The sequence below is a fragment of the Mytilus galloprovincialis genome, chromosome 10, assembly GCF_965363235.1.
Source record: "Mytilus galloprovincialis chromosome 10, xbMytGall1.hap1.1, whole genome shotgun sequence".
Taxonomy (NCBI): Eukaryota; Metazoa; Mollusca; class Bivalvia; order Mytilida; family Mytilidae; genus Mytilus; species Mytilus galloprovincialis.
Window position 1 is genome coordinate 90,202,455 of NC_134847.1, and position 16,610 is coordinate 90,219,064.

General features: G+C 32.8%; 1 protein-coding gene across 2 annotated transcripts; it reads right to left on the reverse strand.

The window, feature by feature from the left end:
• Positions 1-1,317: 1,317 nt before the first annotated feature.
• LOC143048735 (E3 ubiquitin-protein ligase XIAP-like) lies at positions 1,318-11,056 on the reverse strand. 2 transcript variants are annotated; one of them, XM_076222600.1, is made up of 6 exons: positions 10,816-11,056; positions 6,565-6,719; positions 6,112-6,160; positions 5,381-5,506; positions 5,013-5,090; positions 1,318-1,650 (listed from the first exon to the last, which is right to left on the reverse strand). In XM_076222600.1, the coding sequence occupies exons 1-5, from the start codon at positions 10,991-10,993 to the stop codon at positions 5,020-5,022; spliced, it is 579 nt and encodes a 192-aa protein (XP_076078715.1). In that variant the 5' UTR covers positions 10,994-11,056; the 3' UTR covers positions 1,318-1,650; positions 5,013-5,019. The 2 variants fall into 2 exon arrangements, with proteins under 2 accessions (XP_076078715.1, XP_076078716.1); XM_076222601.1 differs by having other exon boundaries at positions 1,531-1,698.
• Between the last annotated feature and the right edge of the window lie 5,554 nt (positions 11,057-16,610).

The window sequence follows — 16,610 nt, forward strand, 5'->3', positions numbered from 1 at the left end:
TTTTCTCTTTTTATGGAGTTCTATTTGGTATGGGTTTTGTTCATTGTAGCAGGACAACGTTCAACAATGATCTAATAGCGCTCCCAAACTCCTTCCTTTGGTGTTTGGCAGATTGTTATCTTATTGGCAACCACCAGTTATTAGACATTCTCATCATTTATAAATACAATGCATACCAAATTTTATAGTACTTGTAAATAGTCCGACTCGGTTTGTGTACGTGTGTATGTGGTAAAGTGTTATTTTAGGATATATGTATTTTATATATAAGTAATACTGTAGTATTATATTATTGCATGATTCAAAATAAAATATATCGACTGTTTTGAATTAATATTTACAAATGAAGGTGATGTAATGTGGTTTGTTTTCTAGTCAAAGAAAGACAATTCAATTTATAACCCTGTTAAAATAATGTATTGCAAAACAAACGAAAAGCTTGATATATAACTATTTATATCACGGTTGTAGCATAAAAATGTTACAGTATTAAATGTTTCTTTTTAAGTGTTACAGGGTGGTAAAAGCGTTGATGGTGTGCACATTTTTATTTTGCGCTTTCGCATTCTGAGTTGCATACACAAGCACAAAAGTGTTTCGCTAAATAATTAACATCCAAATTAAAATTTAACAAGAATGTGTCCCCAGTACACGGATGCCCCACTCGCACTATTATTTTCTATGTTCAGTGGACCGTGAAATTGGGTTTAAAACTCTTATTTGGCATTAAAATTAGAAAGATCATATCGTAAGGAACATGTGTAGAAGTTTCAAGTTGATAGGACTTCAACTTCATCAAAAACTACCTTGACCAAAAACTTTAACCTGAAGCGGGACGAACGGACGAACGGACGTACAGACCAGAAAACATAATGCCCCTCTACTATCGTAGTGGGGTATAAAAATAGCCATTCAGTTCTTAAGTGAACCTGGTTTATAGACAAAACCAAAAAGAAAACTTTGTTCGTATTTTTTTTAGGAACCTGTTAATCGGTAGTTGTTAGTTCATCGTGTCTGTAATATTTGGTTTCGTAAATGTTTTCTAAAATTCGGACTTTAGGTTTTTTGTTGGATAGAATTGATTACTATTTTTCATGTCGATGCCTTTCAATACTGAGAATGATGCGTTTTTGCACTTTCTCAGGTCGTATGGTTTCCTATTGTCGATTATAACATACACGTCATGTGAACCCTAGTGGGTAGTTGAATCATCGACAATCGTACCAAATTTTAATATAATTCCAATTCTTAAAGAAACACATGAACAAAAATTAGTCAATCAGCCGTCTTGCCTATTGGTATAAAAACAAAGCGACAACTTGTTTATTTTGTATATATTCTTTGTAAACCTCCAAACAAAGATATACAGTTTAAATCAACAATATAAATACTAAAAACCCATTCACAAAATATATCACGAATGTCATAATGTTTTGTTTGTTACTACCTTATTTATAAATGAACGAGATTAATCAAGAGTACATTATAAAAATGAAATCACATGCATCTGAACATGAACTGTCTGTGTGAATATTGTAGTACTCTACACCAATTATAAATGTAAAGTTTTGAGTTGATTTTCTGTTCGTCTCTGTCCTAAATTTATTCTTGACCGAACCGTTAGGTGCCATAGAGATCACTTGGTGGTTTCTACAAAACAAAGCGCTCGGTATAAAGATAGAGATCACTTGGTGGTTTCTACAAAACAAAGCGCTCGGTATAAAGATATTAACAAATATAATGCCAGCCCATGTAACATTGTGCATAGGGCATGGAATGACAGAATTATTTCTTAATTGAAGTACATGTATAACGTTATGTAAAAGATTAAAACAGAAGTAACACAGGCGTAATACTTTTTAACTGAAAAAGCAATGTTCACCTAAAAAACTTTGTTAATCGACTCTTCCGGAGCACCTTTATTACTTCTTGTTTTTAGGGAAGGTGGTGAACTTGATTGTTTTGGTTTTTTATTTTATAGTTGTTTACAATAGAGTTGCTGTATCTCATTGACTGCGAGTTGAATGACCCAATGGCATGTCCCTTTGATTATGTTCCTTTGTAAAAAGTAAAATAACAAAAGAACCGAACTCCGAAGAAAATTCAAAACGGGAAGTCCGTAATCAAATAGCAAAATTAAAAGCTCAAACACATCAAATGAATGGATAACAACTTTCATATTACTGACTTGGTACAGGCATTTTTGTATTTAGCTAGCTAAATCTCTCACTTGTATGACAGTAGCATACAATTGAAATGTTTTTTTTGGTATGTTCCTTTGGTATGTTCTTTTGTTATGTCCCTTTAGTACGTTCCTTTTTGTATGTTCCTCTTGTTTGTTCCTTTGATATGTTTCTTTGGTATGTCCTTTTGGTGTGTTGCTTTGAAGCGTTCCTTTGATGTGTTCCTTCAATATGTACCTTTGATGTGTTCCTTTAGTATATTACATTGTAGCGTTCCTTTGATAAGTTCCTTCAGTATGTACCTTTGATATGTTCCTTTGGTATGTCCTTTTGGTATGTTACTTTGTAGCGTTTCTTTGATTTGTTCCTTTGGTATGTCATTTTTGTTTGTTACATTGTAGCGTTCTTTTGATGTGTTCCTTCAGTGTGTACCTTTGTATGTTCCTTTGGTATGTCCTTTTGGTGTGTTACTTTGTAGCGTTCCTTTAATATGTGCCTTCAGTATGTACCTTTGATATGTTCCTTTGGTTTGTCCTTTTGGTGTGTTACTTTGTAGCGTTCCTTTGATATGTTCCTTCAGTGTGTACCTTTGTATGTTCCTTTGGTATGTCCTTTTGGTATGTTACTTTGTGGCGTTCCTTTGATATGTTCCTTCAGTATGTACCTTTGCTATGTTCCTTTGGTTTGTCCTTTTGGTGTGTTACTTTGTAGCGTTCCTTTGATATGTTCCTTCAGTGTGTACCTTTGTATGTTCCTTTGGTATGTCCTTTTGGTGTGTTCCTTTGTAGTGTTCCTTTAATATGTTCCTTCAGTATGTACCTTTGATATGTTCCTTTGGTATCTCCTTTTGGTATGTTACTTTGTAACGTTCTTTTGATACGTTCCTTCAGTATGTACCTTTAGTGTGTTCATTTGGTATATATTTTTTATATGTAACTTTCATATGTTCCTTTGGTGCATTCCTTTTATATGTTCTTTTGGTATTTTACTTAAATATGATCTGCTACTTTTATTTAATTATTATGTATGATAACATAAATCAGTCAAAACCCACGTCTAAATGTTGATTATTGAACGTACATATTTTGTTTGATGAAATGGTTTAATTTAAAAAACAAATTACTCAAAGGAAACTTAATTTTCTTTACTACTCGAGTATTTATATTGTAATTCCCTACTCTTAAAAATTTGTCAGATTTGTAATCAGACTACTACTACATTTTTAATTTATATATTAACAAGGGCTGAGTAGATTGGTAGTATATATGTTACACACCATATGAGTATTTGGACCGTACGCGTACGATCAAGACCGTCTACGTATACTCGTACGGTCCAACCATACGCGTACGGTCGGACCGTATGAGTATACTCGTACGGTCTATTACGAGCTGACCATACATGGTATTGTTCATATGGGTTAAATTTAAACAAACATTTATTAAAATCTTTATTTTTTGTTTTACAAATTGCTATCATTACAATTAGATAAGATAATAGTTATCAAAGGTACCAGTATTATAATTTTGATACACAAGACGCGCGTTTCGTCTATATAAGACTCATCAGCGACGCTCAGATCAAAATATTTATAAAGCCAAACAAGTACAAAGTTGAAGAGCATTGAGGACCCAAAATTTCAAAAGTTGTGCCAAATACGGCTAAGGTAATCTATTCCTGGGATAAGAAAATCCTCAGTTTTTCGAAAAATTAAAGGTTTGTCAACAGGAAATTTATTAAAATGACCATATAGTTGATACTCATTACTGGGCTAGTGATACCCTCGGGGACGAAACGTCCACCAGCAGTGGCATCGACCCAGTGGTGTAAATAGTTATCAAAGGTACCAGGATTATAATTTCGTACGCCAGACGCGCGTTTCGTCTACAAAGGACTCATCATTGACGCTCATATCAAAATATTCATTAAGCCAAACAAGTAAAAGTTGAAGAGCATTGAGGATCCAAAATTCCAAAAGGTTGTGCCAAATACGGCATGGGGAATCTATGCCTGGGATAAGAAAATCCTTAGTTTTTCGAAAAATTCAAAGTTTTGTAAACATGAAATTTGTAAAAATGTCCACATTATTGATATTCATGTCAACACCGAAGTGTTGACTACTGGGCTGGTGATACCCTCGGGGACGAAACGTCCACCAGCAGTGGCATCGACCCAGTAGTGTAAATAGTTATCAAAGGTACCAGTATTATAATTTTAATACGCCAGATGCGGGTTTCGTCTACATAAAATGAACAAGCGAACAATCGAAATTAAATATTTGTTTAATTGTATATCTGAATCCTATTTTGGTACTCCCTCCCAAAGGTGACACTTGCTATCACAAGTAACGTAATATTATTTCATTTACATGTTTGCAGTTCATGCATGTTCCTAAGCATTTGCATTTTTTTGTAAAGTTGCTAGATATTCTAAAACAATTGTCCCCCTACATTATGTTTCCTTCCAATGACTTCAATTTCAGTGAGCATAATTCAATTACACAAACAAAAATGTAATGTTTTACTGATCGACATGCTAAATATAAGAGATTAACAGATTAAATAGCAGGACTTTTTTTAAACAGTTAAAATATAAAGTTTTAATTTCAATTACAATTGAACTTTTTATATTAATTTGAGAGTTAAGTTATGTTGATCTGTTATATGCATTTGTATATAATAAACTTGACAAACTTCATAATATTAGTCAGACCGTACGAGTATTTTGAAAAAGTACATGTACGGTCCAAATACTAATACGGTTTGGAACAAATACACTATCTCAATAGTCTGTCAGAACTAAGGTTAGGAGTTCGGATATCAAACAAACCTCTCATTTATTGTATAGATTCACTCAGCTCACTGTGGATAACTGTAGCGATTTCAACAGCAGTAAACTCGATTTTTCCTACAAACATTAAACGGATGTGTTAGAAACTTGCATTGACATTTCTAAATACAACTTAATATTTTAGCTCTTTTGAATGTGGAGCTTTGGAAATTATATCACGGTTCCTTTCAAGTTGAACATGTTATCTTTTTTATGCAAATCTTTTGGTTTTGGTTATGGTTTTGTTTTGGCATACAGGTCACGTTCTCTCTAAACAAAATGAAATGTAACCATATTTAAACGGTGTGTCAATATCATTATATATTTAATTTTGAAACTATTTGAACACAGTTTACAAAGTTACATACCATATTTGTGAACATATAATCGAATTGCTTCCATTACATCTCTTGGTTTATAGCATTGCATCTTTAACAATGCTTGGCCTGCCGTTGTAAAGATCAAATCATCTGTATACACTTGTTTTGGTGAACCTGAAATGTTAAGATACCCACTAAAACCACTACTTATCTTTATATAGATTGATATAATTATGGTTATACATGGACATTTCGTTTCATGAATATGCATGTGTCAGGAATCAAATCGGTGTTTTGTGTCTTTGTTAGGGTTTGTATATGTTTCGTATCTGTCTGATGAGTTCAACCCTCTCCAATAAGTTTTGTCCATATGTTGTATTGTTTAACAACTGTTCCATGTAAGTGAAGTGTTTGGCGGTACAACCTCGCCTCATTCCGTATGTGTTTATCCCAAGTCAGTGAAGTGTTTGGGCGGTACCACCTCGCCTCATTCCGTTTCTGTTTATCCCTAGTCAGAGCCTGTAATTAAGTAGTTGTAGTTTGTGGCTATATATTAAGTTTAGTTTTTCGTTTATTGTTTTGTAAAATAATCAGGAAAGTTTACCTCTCCATTTTGTAACTGTCAAACCATATATCAAACTATCTCCAATGTATACATTGTTATAAAGCTAGTTAGTTTCAATCTTTTATTTTCTTGTTTATCATTTATCAATTGTATGCGCATTCTTCACAAATATAAAATATTATATTGAAAAGAACTTTTATTATAAATGACTTACTAGGAGGGCTGTCTGTTTCGATATCCTGACCGGTGTCCAAATCTTTAGACTGTAAAGTAAATTTTAAAATCTCAAAACTCGAAAACATATGCATTTTATAATAAAGATATAGCATAATTTCATAAGGGAAGCATTATTTTATTTTTAATAACCTAGTAATGGAAACTTTGAAATCGACAATCCGAAAATATGGCAGTTGTGATCAATTCCCTTGATGTGTTTAGGCTTTTGATTTTGACATTTGATTACGAACTTTCCGTTTTGGATTATCTTAGGAGTTCGGTATTTTTTTTTTTTTTACCTTTTAAACTTCTTTTCTTTGCTACCAAACGTTTAATAAGTATTTTATATTTGTTAACATTACTGTTCCGAAATCAATATTTGAATTAACTTTAATGTCATTACCGCTTTTTTATACCTCGTCTCTATATATACAATATACAATACACTTACGTAAAGAACACTACTAATGTAATCTTTGCCTTTCATATTGATGACAAACGGACAATTTTTACCGTGCCGAGCATGTTCTACCCATGGATCATCTGACGGATCCCAGTTCCGGAGCTTAAGTCCGCAGTAAAAACACTGAACAATGTCAGATGTACCTAAAACAATAACAAAAAGTAAATGTTCTCCAGTTCTAATAGCTGACGATATATAATCTAGTAAATATGGTGTATTTTTAGCTTGATATTATACTTTAAGCTTTCGAGTCTTTTCTGTATACGTGTTATTTTGAATAAACAAAAGGATTTAGTCACATAGCAAATCAAACAAAAGAGCTATGAGAAATATAAATGCATTTTGATAATAACAATTGCAAAGGTTTCAGAACTTCTCCTAGAAAAATCGAAATTTTAAGTTGTTCAGTTCTTATTTGGTAAATGAATGCTTTCTTTAAGAAAAAAGAATGTTCAGCATATACACGTGGATATACTGTTTTTCTTTGTTCTCTTGCAGATAGAATTTAAATATTAGATCAATATAAAAAAAAAATGCTTTGCATCATTGATCTAAGTCTTGACATACAGTATTCTAAACCAAACATAACAATACTTTTTTCTTTATCTGAATATTGTAACGTTTACGGTTAGTCCAGCAAATGCATTATTTGAGGAATGTTTAATTCACACTAATACATAATATCTTGGATATATTGTAGGCTCATCAATAAACAATTTTGTTGGTATAGTTTCAGATTTTTTCCGGGTACAAATGTTAAAATTTTAAACAATCTTTATAATTAAAAAAAAACTTTGAAGTTTTGATCCAGCTTTCTAAAGAGTCGACTACCTGTGGTAAGGATTTTGATAACCGTAAGCATTTAAAATTGATATTGCTGCCTTTTTCTTTACTATGCACCGTTTTAAAAGACAATTGACGTTACGTTTTTAATAGATAGTTTTTAAGCAAAACACGTTACACTAGACAGCGCTGAAGTACGTCCATTATAGTTCACTATTCACTATTCAATATTGAAAAATGAATAATGAATAATGAAAAGGTTTATGTTTCATTATTTAAATTGAAGCGGTGAATAGTGAAAAAAAATATTTAAAAAATTGACTGTGACACTATAGCTATATTTTGATTCGAAATTACCATAAGACGGTTTACGGAGGACCTAAATGCCACAATATGCATAAAAATGAGGAAATATAAAAAAGAAAATGTGGTATGATTGCCAATGAGACAAATATCCTGAAAGACCAAAATGACACAGACATTAACAACTATAGCTCATCGTACAGCCTTCAACAATGAGCAAAGCCCATATCGCATAGTCAGCTATTAAAGGCCCCGATAAGACATTGTAAAAGAATTCAAACGAGAAATCTAACGGCCTTATTTATGTAAAATACTGAACGAAAAACAAATATGTAACACATAAACAAACGACAACCAATAAATTACAGACTCCTGACTTGGGACAGGCACATACATAAATAATGTGACGGGGTTAAACATGTTAGAAAATTTTGAATAATGAAAAGGATATTTTGAATAATGGAATGGACTGCTGTGACCCTTCAGCCCTAATTACAGATATATATTCAATGTTCACGCGTATTTCGATATTTAAGTCCTTCGATACTACTGTAATATGCGTTGCGTTGCGGAATATATTGACTATATACCTTTTGTTCCTCTCTGAATACGCTTTCGATTGAGGTATAATATATATCTGTAATTAGGGGCTGAAGGGTCCTGCCAGTCCATTCCATTATTCAAAATATCCATTTCATTATTCAAAATTGGCTATTTCTCAATATTCAGGCGTATTTCGATATTTAAGTCCTTCGTTACTCCTCTAAAATGCGTTGCGGAACATATTGACTATATACATTTTGTTCCTCTCCTCTTAATAACCTTTCGATTGAGGTAGAATATATATCTGTAATTAGGGCTGAATGGTCACAGCAGTCCATTCCATTATTCAAAATATCCATTTCATTATTCAAAATTTTCTAACATGTTTAACCCCGTCACATTATTTATGTATGTGCCTGTCCCAAGTCAGGAGTCTGTAATATATTGGTTGTCGTTTGTTTATGTGTTACATATTTGTTTTTCGTTCATTATTTTACATAAAAAAGGCCGTTAGTTTTCTCGTTTGATTTTTTTTTACAATGTCTTATCGGGGCCTTTAATAGCTGACTCTGCGGTATGGGCTTTGCTCATTGTTGAAGGCTGTACGGTGAGCTATAGTTGTTAATGTCTGTGTCATTGTGGTCTTTCTGAATATTTGTCTCATTGGCAATCATACCACATCTTCTATTTTATATTTCCTCATTTTTATGCATATTGTGGCATTTAGGTCCTCCGTCTTATGGTCATTTCGAATCAAAATATAGCTAAAGTGTCACAGTGAATTTTTTTTTATTTTTTTTTCACTATTCACCGCTTCAATTTGAATAATGAAACATAAACCATTTCATTATTCATTATTCATTTTTCAATATTGAATAGTGAATAGTGAACTATTTCATTATTCATTATTGAATAATGAATAATGAACTATGAATAATGGACGTACTTTAGCGCGGTTTACACTAGTATGTTAAAAGTCTAGCTCACCATGTCGTTCTAAAAATAATTCGGTGGATTGGTATCTAATTCGCATACTTTTGTTTCTCATCATGCACAATATGATTGCTGTTTGATTCGCACAACAGTGCCACGCTCTTTGCACGTTAAGAACCCTTACAACAACTCGTCGAGGGGTCCGGAGGTAGCCTGTTGAAAGGCAAAATTTCTGTCCCTATCCAATGTACCCCCATTTTCCAGTGGCAGTTCAAATTTCCCACGACCATCATCCCGAATAGCCTCTATTATGACAAGACCTACCTATTGTATTTATTGTTAACTTGTTCTCGTCCTGAACATGCATGAAATATTTGCCACTGGACGTTAAGCAACCAACAATCAATCAATCAATCAATCAATCAATCAATGATTCACACTACAATAATTCAACAATCAGCTGGTCATGAGAAGTTTAGCATATTTCAACCAAGTTCATTCAGAAATTAGAGAAAATAAGATAAAGATTTTTAAAACAAAAACAAAATGACTCCTGTGGGTTAAACAAACCTTGTGTGACAAAACTTTTAAATATTACATGTTTTATATATTTAGTTAGCGATTAATTTTTATAGACTATTTATTATTAGGTCAAACTTCCTGATCGATAAGAGGGTTTCCATAAATAGTTAATAAATTAAATATTTATTTCATTCGCATTGAAAAACACATTTTGTATAATTCCAAGACATTGTGTACTTCCTCGTCTATTGTAAAATGTAAACGACATCTAAACTGCACTCAATAATGAATAAAGCATTCAACAGTACGTCTAAGTACGTCTTCTACATTTATGGATATGCAATATTTACACTGACAATGACAAAGGTCTTTAAAGGCTGATTGAGAGGTGATGAGTTTGACACTAAAGGTAGAGAATTCAGTGAAGCATTTGAGATTTGACACCAAAATATTGAGAAAAAAAATGCAAAAGTTCGATATTGCAACGATACGATATAATATTTTTATGCACCCTGTCAGAGGTACAACATAAACAACACTACAAATAATCCATATACAATATTTAGCAAACAGAACACAAGAAATAATGAAAACACGAACATTTAATGAGAATAAGTTAGATAAGAAACGTCGACCTATTTGAAACTTACGGATCGACTTAGAAAATTGCATGATCTTCAGATTTATCATTTTGCATGGCATCTTCTCAACCCTGCAATTTGACCTTTGTTGGTTTTGCTAATTACGGAGTTTACGTTTTGCTTTGGCATATTTTGACGAAGATAAATCAATACTTGTACTCTGATTGAATCATATTTGGTACATGAATCTAGTGCCATATTTTTTCTATATGATTATTCTTATATTTGTCGGGTGGTCTGACATAAGCTATTCACCAATATGTCGAGACAAACTTCATTTACAAGACGACTATGAATATTTCGATCGTCCGAGCACTGTTTATGCTTTTGGAGATTTTTTCTTGTTCTGTATTGATTTAAACATCTCTGTGGGTAATTAAGAAATGAAAGAAAAAAACAGTACCGTACTCAATAAACTGCTGCTGCTTGTATTTAGTATTCATTTTAGTCTATTTATGATACAAATCATTGTTGTTCAATCTACGTATATTGCGATACATAATTATTTACTTACCAGTATAATAAAATCCGGCTCTCACAGTATCTGCAACATTTGCACAGAAAGTACAAGATTGAAATGATTTAAGTCTTGTATTCTGGTCTGCAAATGATTTATATCTTGGCTGCTGTAAACAAACTCCGAATGAGTCAGCTGTCGATGGAGATTTATGTTGATAGTTCACGTTTTGCATTGCTATTCAAACTTCTTTTCCATTTGTACATATATAAATAGTAACTTAGTGGTTGTATACCCGGAAGTTTGATACAGTTTATTATTACCTTATTGGGGAAAACCAAAGTATATGTTTATAGATTTGGCTAAACAATATACTTTCTTCCATTATGATGAATAGGTAGACATATGTTTGGCAAGGTTTCAGTTTTTGAATGTGGTTAGTCTTTCATATGAATTAGACAATGGAAAAATAAAAATAAATAACACCTAATATTAAAAAAGTATTTATAGATATGATATAAAAACCTGTTCGACCAACAGATATCTTACCTGGAAAAAATCGTATCAATAGTTATTTGTATATATAAAGTAGGAAACAGATAAACTTCACTATTCTCAATACCATAAAGAATATGATATTTAGTATTTGTGAGATACTAAGGCTTTTCTACCTCAGGCATAGATTACCTTAGCCGTATTTGGCAAAACTTTTAGGAATTTTGGTCCTCAATGCTCTTCAACTTCGTACTTTATTTGGCCTTTTTAACTTTTTTGGATTCGAACATCACTGATGAGTCTTTTGTAGACGACACGCGCGTCTGGCGTATATACACAATTTAGTCCTGGTATCTATGATGAGTTTATTAATCTAAGTATTATATATACCACGCTATTTACGAGTTAACATGTTTTTCAGTATATTACTTATAAATACCCGGCAACGGCTCTCTCTGTTTTTGTTGTTTGTATTTATACTTGTATCCACCTGATAATTTAGGCCTTTTTCAACTTTTTTAGTTTGTTCTTTTACACCACTGTTCCAGATTAGAGGTAGGGTTGTGATCTCGCTAAGAAGTTTAACCCCGCCACATTCTTGTATGTGCATGTTTTAAGTCAGGAGCCTGTAATTCAGTGGTTGTCGTTTTTAATGAGTTTCATATTATTTTTTCGATCATATTTTGTACATAAATAAGGCCGTTAGTTTTCATTTGAACTGTTTTACATTGGTCATTTTATGGCTTTTTTAAGCGGCGTGGGCTGAAGAAAAGCGAACAGTACTTTAAAAACGATATAGTTTTCTAATTATGGAGAGTATAATGAGGTCAACTAAACATAATTCCCGTAGTTTATTTGATACTCATCATCATTACTCAATTAATAAGGGTAACAGTATTAAACAGATGTACAAAAGTCATAATGCGATTAAGAGAAAACTATTCTGGGGTATAAAATCAAAACTTTGCAAACCACATCAACTATTGTGGATTCATTATTATTCGTTTGATACCAATTTTCGTTGATTTCGTTGGACAACGAAATCAAATGATAAACGAATGAAATGTTTTCTTTATGCTTGTGTGCAGTCCTCGGCAAACTCACGAAATCAAATATCCACGAACATATTAGTTTTCATCTATCCACGAAAGTTGGTAGCCACGAAAATAAATGAATCCACAGTCTAAGAGGAAAACGGCAGAACATGAGAACAACGGAACTACTACAAGAGATCCCTGAGTGAATAAGTACATATTTGATCGTAATTTTTCAATATTTCTTTATTATACAACATAAGTTTCAAACTAACATAATCTACACATAATGTAGAACCAAACTGTTGAACTCTTAAACTCCTATGATAAACATATATAAGGAGTATACATGATCAATCTGTTTAAATCTGAATTTCGAGCCGTTTGATAAATACACTAAACATATTGAAGCATCAATCTGTTTAAATCTGAACTTCGTTTGATAAATACACTTAACATGATGAAGAATAAATCTGTTTAAATCTGAATTTCGTTTGATAAATACACTAAACATAATGAAGAAGAAATCTGTTTAAATCTGAATTTCGTTTGATAAAGGAAGATCCTTTGATAAGAATCTTGATTTTGTCACCCTTAATAACGTTCACAATGTTAGATAATGTAATAGGTCCTTCATATTTGACAGCTGACCTGAACGGCTGGCAAGTTTGCCATGACTTGTTTCCATAAAAATCAACACAGAACAGTGTTCGAATTCTTTTGTTTTTCTTTGATGTCATTGTAAGAGCCAAATCAAATCGGAGGTTTCCATTCATTGGACAAGTTATTTCCTTTCCGTTCTTATTAAGTCGAAAATGTGTTGTCGTGTCATTGTTCTGTTTCCAAGGAATAACCGTTGACTTCGTCTGTTTAAACCATTTACCCTTGAACTGCGGGTAAAAAACGGCTACTGGTTTTCCGACAGGAACGCCGCTGATACGTAGATAATTCACTGCAGTTAACAGTAGTAAACTGTGCATGTATGACATCCTGTTAATAGAAATACACATATGCCAACAATTAACAAAAATGAGGACATGTGGTAAGATTGCCAATGATACACACAATTTGTTTTAGTTCTTCTAGAATTTATAGAAAATTTGTGATCGCGTTTTATCTGTTCCTGAGATCACCCCTAGTTTTTGGTGGGGTTCGTGTTGTTTATTCTTTAGTTTTCTATGTTGTGCCATGTGTACCATTAATTATATTGTTTGTTTGTTTGTCTTTTTTCATTTTAGCCATGGCGTTGTCAGTTTATTTTCGATTTATGAGTTTGACTGTCCCTCTGGTATCTTTCGTCCATCTTTTATCAATTCATTTAAGTCGCTGTGGCTTTTCTGTAAATGTTTTGACTGAAATTTGACATTTAATATTTCTGTTGGCGAGGCTTCCCTTTGTTATATGTACAAATGATATCATGACTCTTTTATCGGTATCTTTGCTATTTCGAGATATTAAACTTTTGAAAATTTGGTTAATCAGAGTGCTACAGGAGATAGATATCAGAAGATTTGGTATCAGTAAAAATGAGACAACTGTCCAAACACGTCATTATTTCTTAAAGTCATTATAGATAAAGGTACGGTTTTCAACACGGAGTCTTGACTCACACCGAACAGCAAGCTATAAAGGGCACAAAAAATACTGGTGTTACACCATTCAAACATGCAAAACTACAGTGTATTCAATATAAAAAAAACCGAGAAACGAAAAAAACTTATGAACCACATCAACAAACGACAACTATACTGAACAATAGATTTCTGAGGTCAAACAGAGTAAAATTACAAAAGTCCGAACTCCATTTATATAGTTCGTTCTTATTAGATCCTGTTGTACCCCAAATTTTGACATTGACACATATTTATTTCTGATTAGGTCACACATCGTTTGTCAATATAATGAAATTTTAAGCGACTGTCATACAATTGAAAACCAGGTTTTATCCATCATTTTCTTCATAAAAATGCCTGTACAATGTTACCTAGTCAGGAAAATGATTTCGTTTTATCTGTTTGAGCGTTTAATTTTACCGTTTGATTGCGGACTTTTCGTTTTAAATTTTCCACCGAGTTTGGTGTTTGTGTTACTGTACTTTTTAATATAACGTACTTTTTGATATTACAGATTATTTAACATGCTCCAATAAAGGTGGTTTATTTTGCATATAAAAGTAATAGGAGTCTTTAAGATTGAAGTGAATTATGTAATAGTTATACAGCAAGGGATATGTGTGTCTGGATAGGAAACACCTTCGGCCGGAGGCCTGAGGGTTTTTTATTCAGATACGCTGTATCTCGAGGTGTATAACTAATTTACACCCGATTCTTACCCCTATATTTGTTAACATTGATTATTAACATGATTAAATGAAATAAAGACAAACCGATAGCATATTTATAGACAATAATAAACCATGATTTTTAAGTTTGTTGTTTTTTTTTTTACATGAAACCCCACTAGTAACCTTTCTTTAAATATCTTCGTTCAGACTTTGACAAGTGAGTATATTTTACAAATGTCAAAGTTGACGTTTTGCATATTCCCGTTAAATCCATGTGCTAATATGGATCAGCAGGTCCAGGTTGTCGTTTCTTGTATTCTTATTACAAACAAAAATGCGTCCATCTGATGAGTTAAGCCTTTTTCAACTGATTTTTATAGTTCGTTCTTATGTTGTACTGTTATACCACTGTCCCAGGTTAGGGGGAGGGTTGGGATCCAGCTAACATGTTTAACCCCGCCACATTATTTATGTATGTGCCTGTCCCAAGTCAGGAGCATGTAATTCAGTTGTTGTCGTTTGTTTATGTGTTACATATTTGTATTTTCGTAAATTTTTTTACATAAATAAGGCCGTTAGGTTTCTCATTAGAATTGTTTTACATTGTCTTTTCGGGGCCTATTATAGCTGACTATACGGTATGGGCTTTGCTCATTGTTGAAGGCAGTACGGTGACCTATAGTTGTTAATGTCTGTGTCATTTTGGTCTTTTGTGGATAGTTGTCTCATTGGCAATCATATACCACATCTTCTTTTTTATATCTTGTTCCTTGTATGCAGTTGTCAATTTAGACGGTTATAAGACGGACGAAGTTGTGTGAAAAGCGTTGATTTTGAGACTAAAGATAAAGGCAATATTACGTAAAAACAAATTTTAATCCTGGAATCTATGATGTGTTTATTTACAACCACTGGGTCGATGCCACTGCTGATGGAGTTTTAATTCCCCGAGGGTATCACCAGTTCAGTAGCCAGCACTTTAATTGATACAGTTATACTTATGAATTAACTGTTTACAAATGTTTTTGAAATACTTTTAAATTTTGTGAATACTAAGGCTTTTCTACTTCAGAAATATTTTACCTTAGCTGTATTTTACAAAACTGTTAGACATTTTGGTCCCCAATGCTCTTCAACTTCGTACTTTTTTTGGCTTTTTAAACTTTTTTGGATTCGAACGTCACTGATGAGTCTTTTGTAGAAGAAACGCGCATCTGACGTAAATACAAAATTTAATCCTGGTATCTATGATGAGTATTTTATATTTTACTGTTTATATAAAAAAAAGTGCTTCCTTCTCGAGAATAAACAAACAGTAATATTCGGACATACTGAGGGATGGGTGTGTCTACAATTAAAAACCGACTACCAGACAAGCTCAACATACAAAGATGCAGATTTAATCTAGGAAATCCTTTTTTTAGGGTCAATCAGCGGTAGATCCATCCGAGGGTCCCAACTGAAGAGAAAAGGGGGAGAGTGTCCAACGTTTCGAATGCATTGATCGGTTAAATTAAATTTCGGGTCCAACCCGCGGACTCCCCCCGGTTTCAGCCACTGGGTAACCCGCGAAGGGGTCCAGGAGTTAGAATCCCCGTTTGTTTAGATTAATATGCTTAAGAATAGTCATATGACTGGGATAAAAAAAAACTACAAAAAACCCTCAAGCAAAGGAGTATTTGAGGGATATTTTTGTATTCGAAATAGATGCTTAGTATTTTTTGCGCTAATGGAATTTCCTTAAATGTGTATTTTTAATATCTTGAAACAATTTGTAGCGAACACTATTAGTAATTTCTTATGGTCATGTCATTTGAAAGATTTAAATAATTGACTTCTATTGTTACGAATAACAATATATTTTGTTAGCGTAATGTAGAAACAGGGTTTCCAGAAACCCGGCTCGACAAAGCTGTGGTCAAAATCTATTCAATTTACACTTTTTTCAAAAATAGAAACTATGAAGTTTAACAATAGAACTGGGAATGTAATTTTCTGTAATTGTTAATCATAATGTATTAGACATACCTTGAGGGTCT

Bases quoted from the DNA above. Each gene is read 5' to 3' on its own strand.
- LOC143048735 (XM_076222600.1), bottom strand. From the start codon at position 10,993: ATGCAAAACGTGAACTATCAACATAAATCTCCATCGACAGCTGACTCA. The intron at 6,161-6,564 runs GTAAGTGTATTG...TTTACTTTACAG, and splicing joins ACATTAGTAGTGTTCTTTAC to TCTAAAGATTTGGACACCGG. The intron at 5,091-5,380 runs GTATGTAACTTT...TAATGTTTGTAG, and splicing joins ATTATATGTTCACAAATATG to GAAAAATCGAGTTTACTGCT.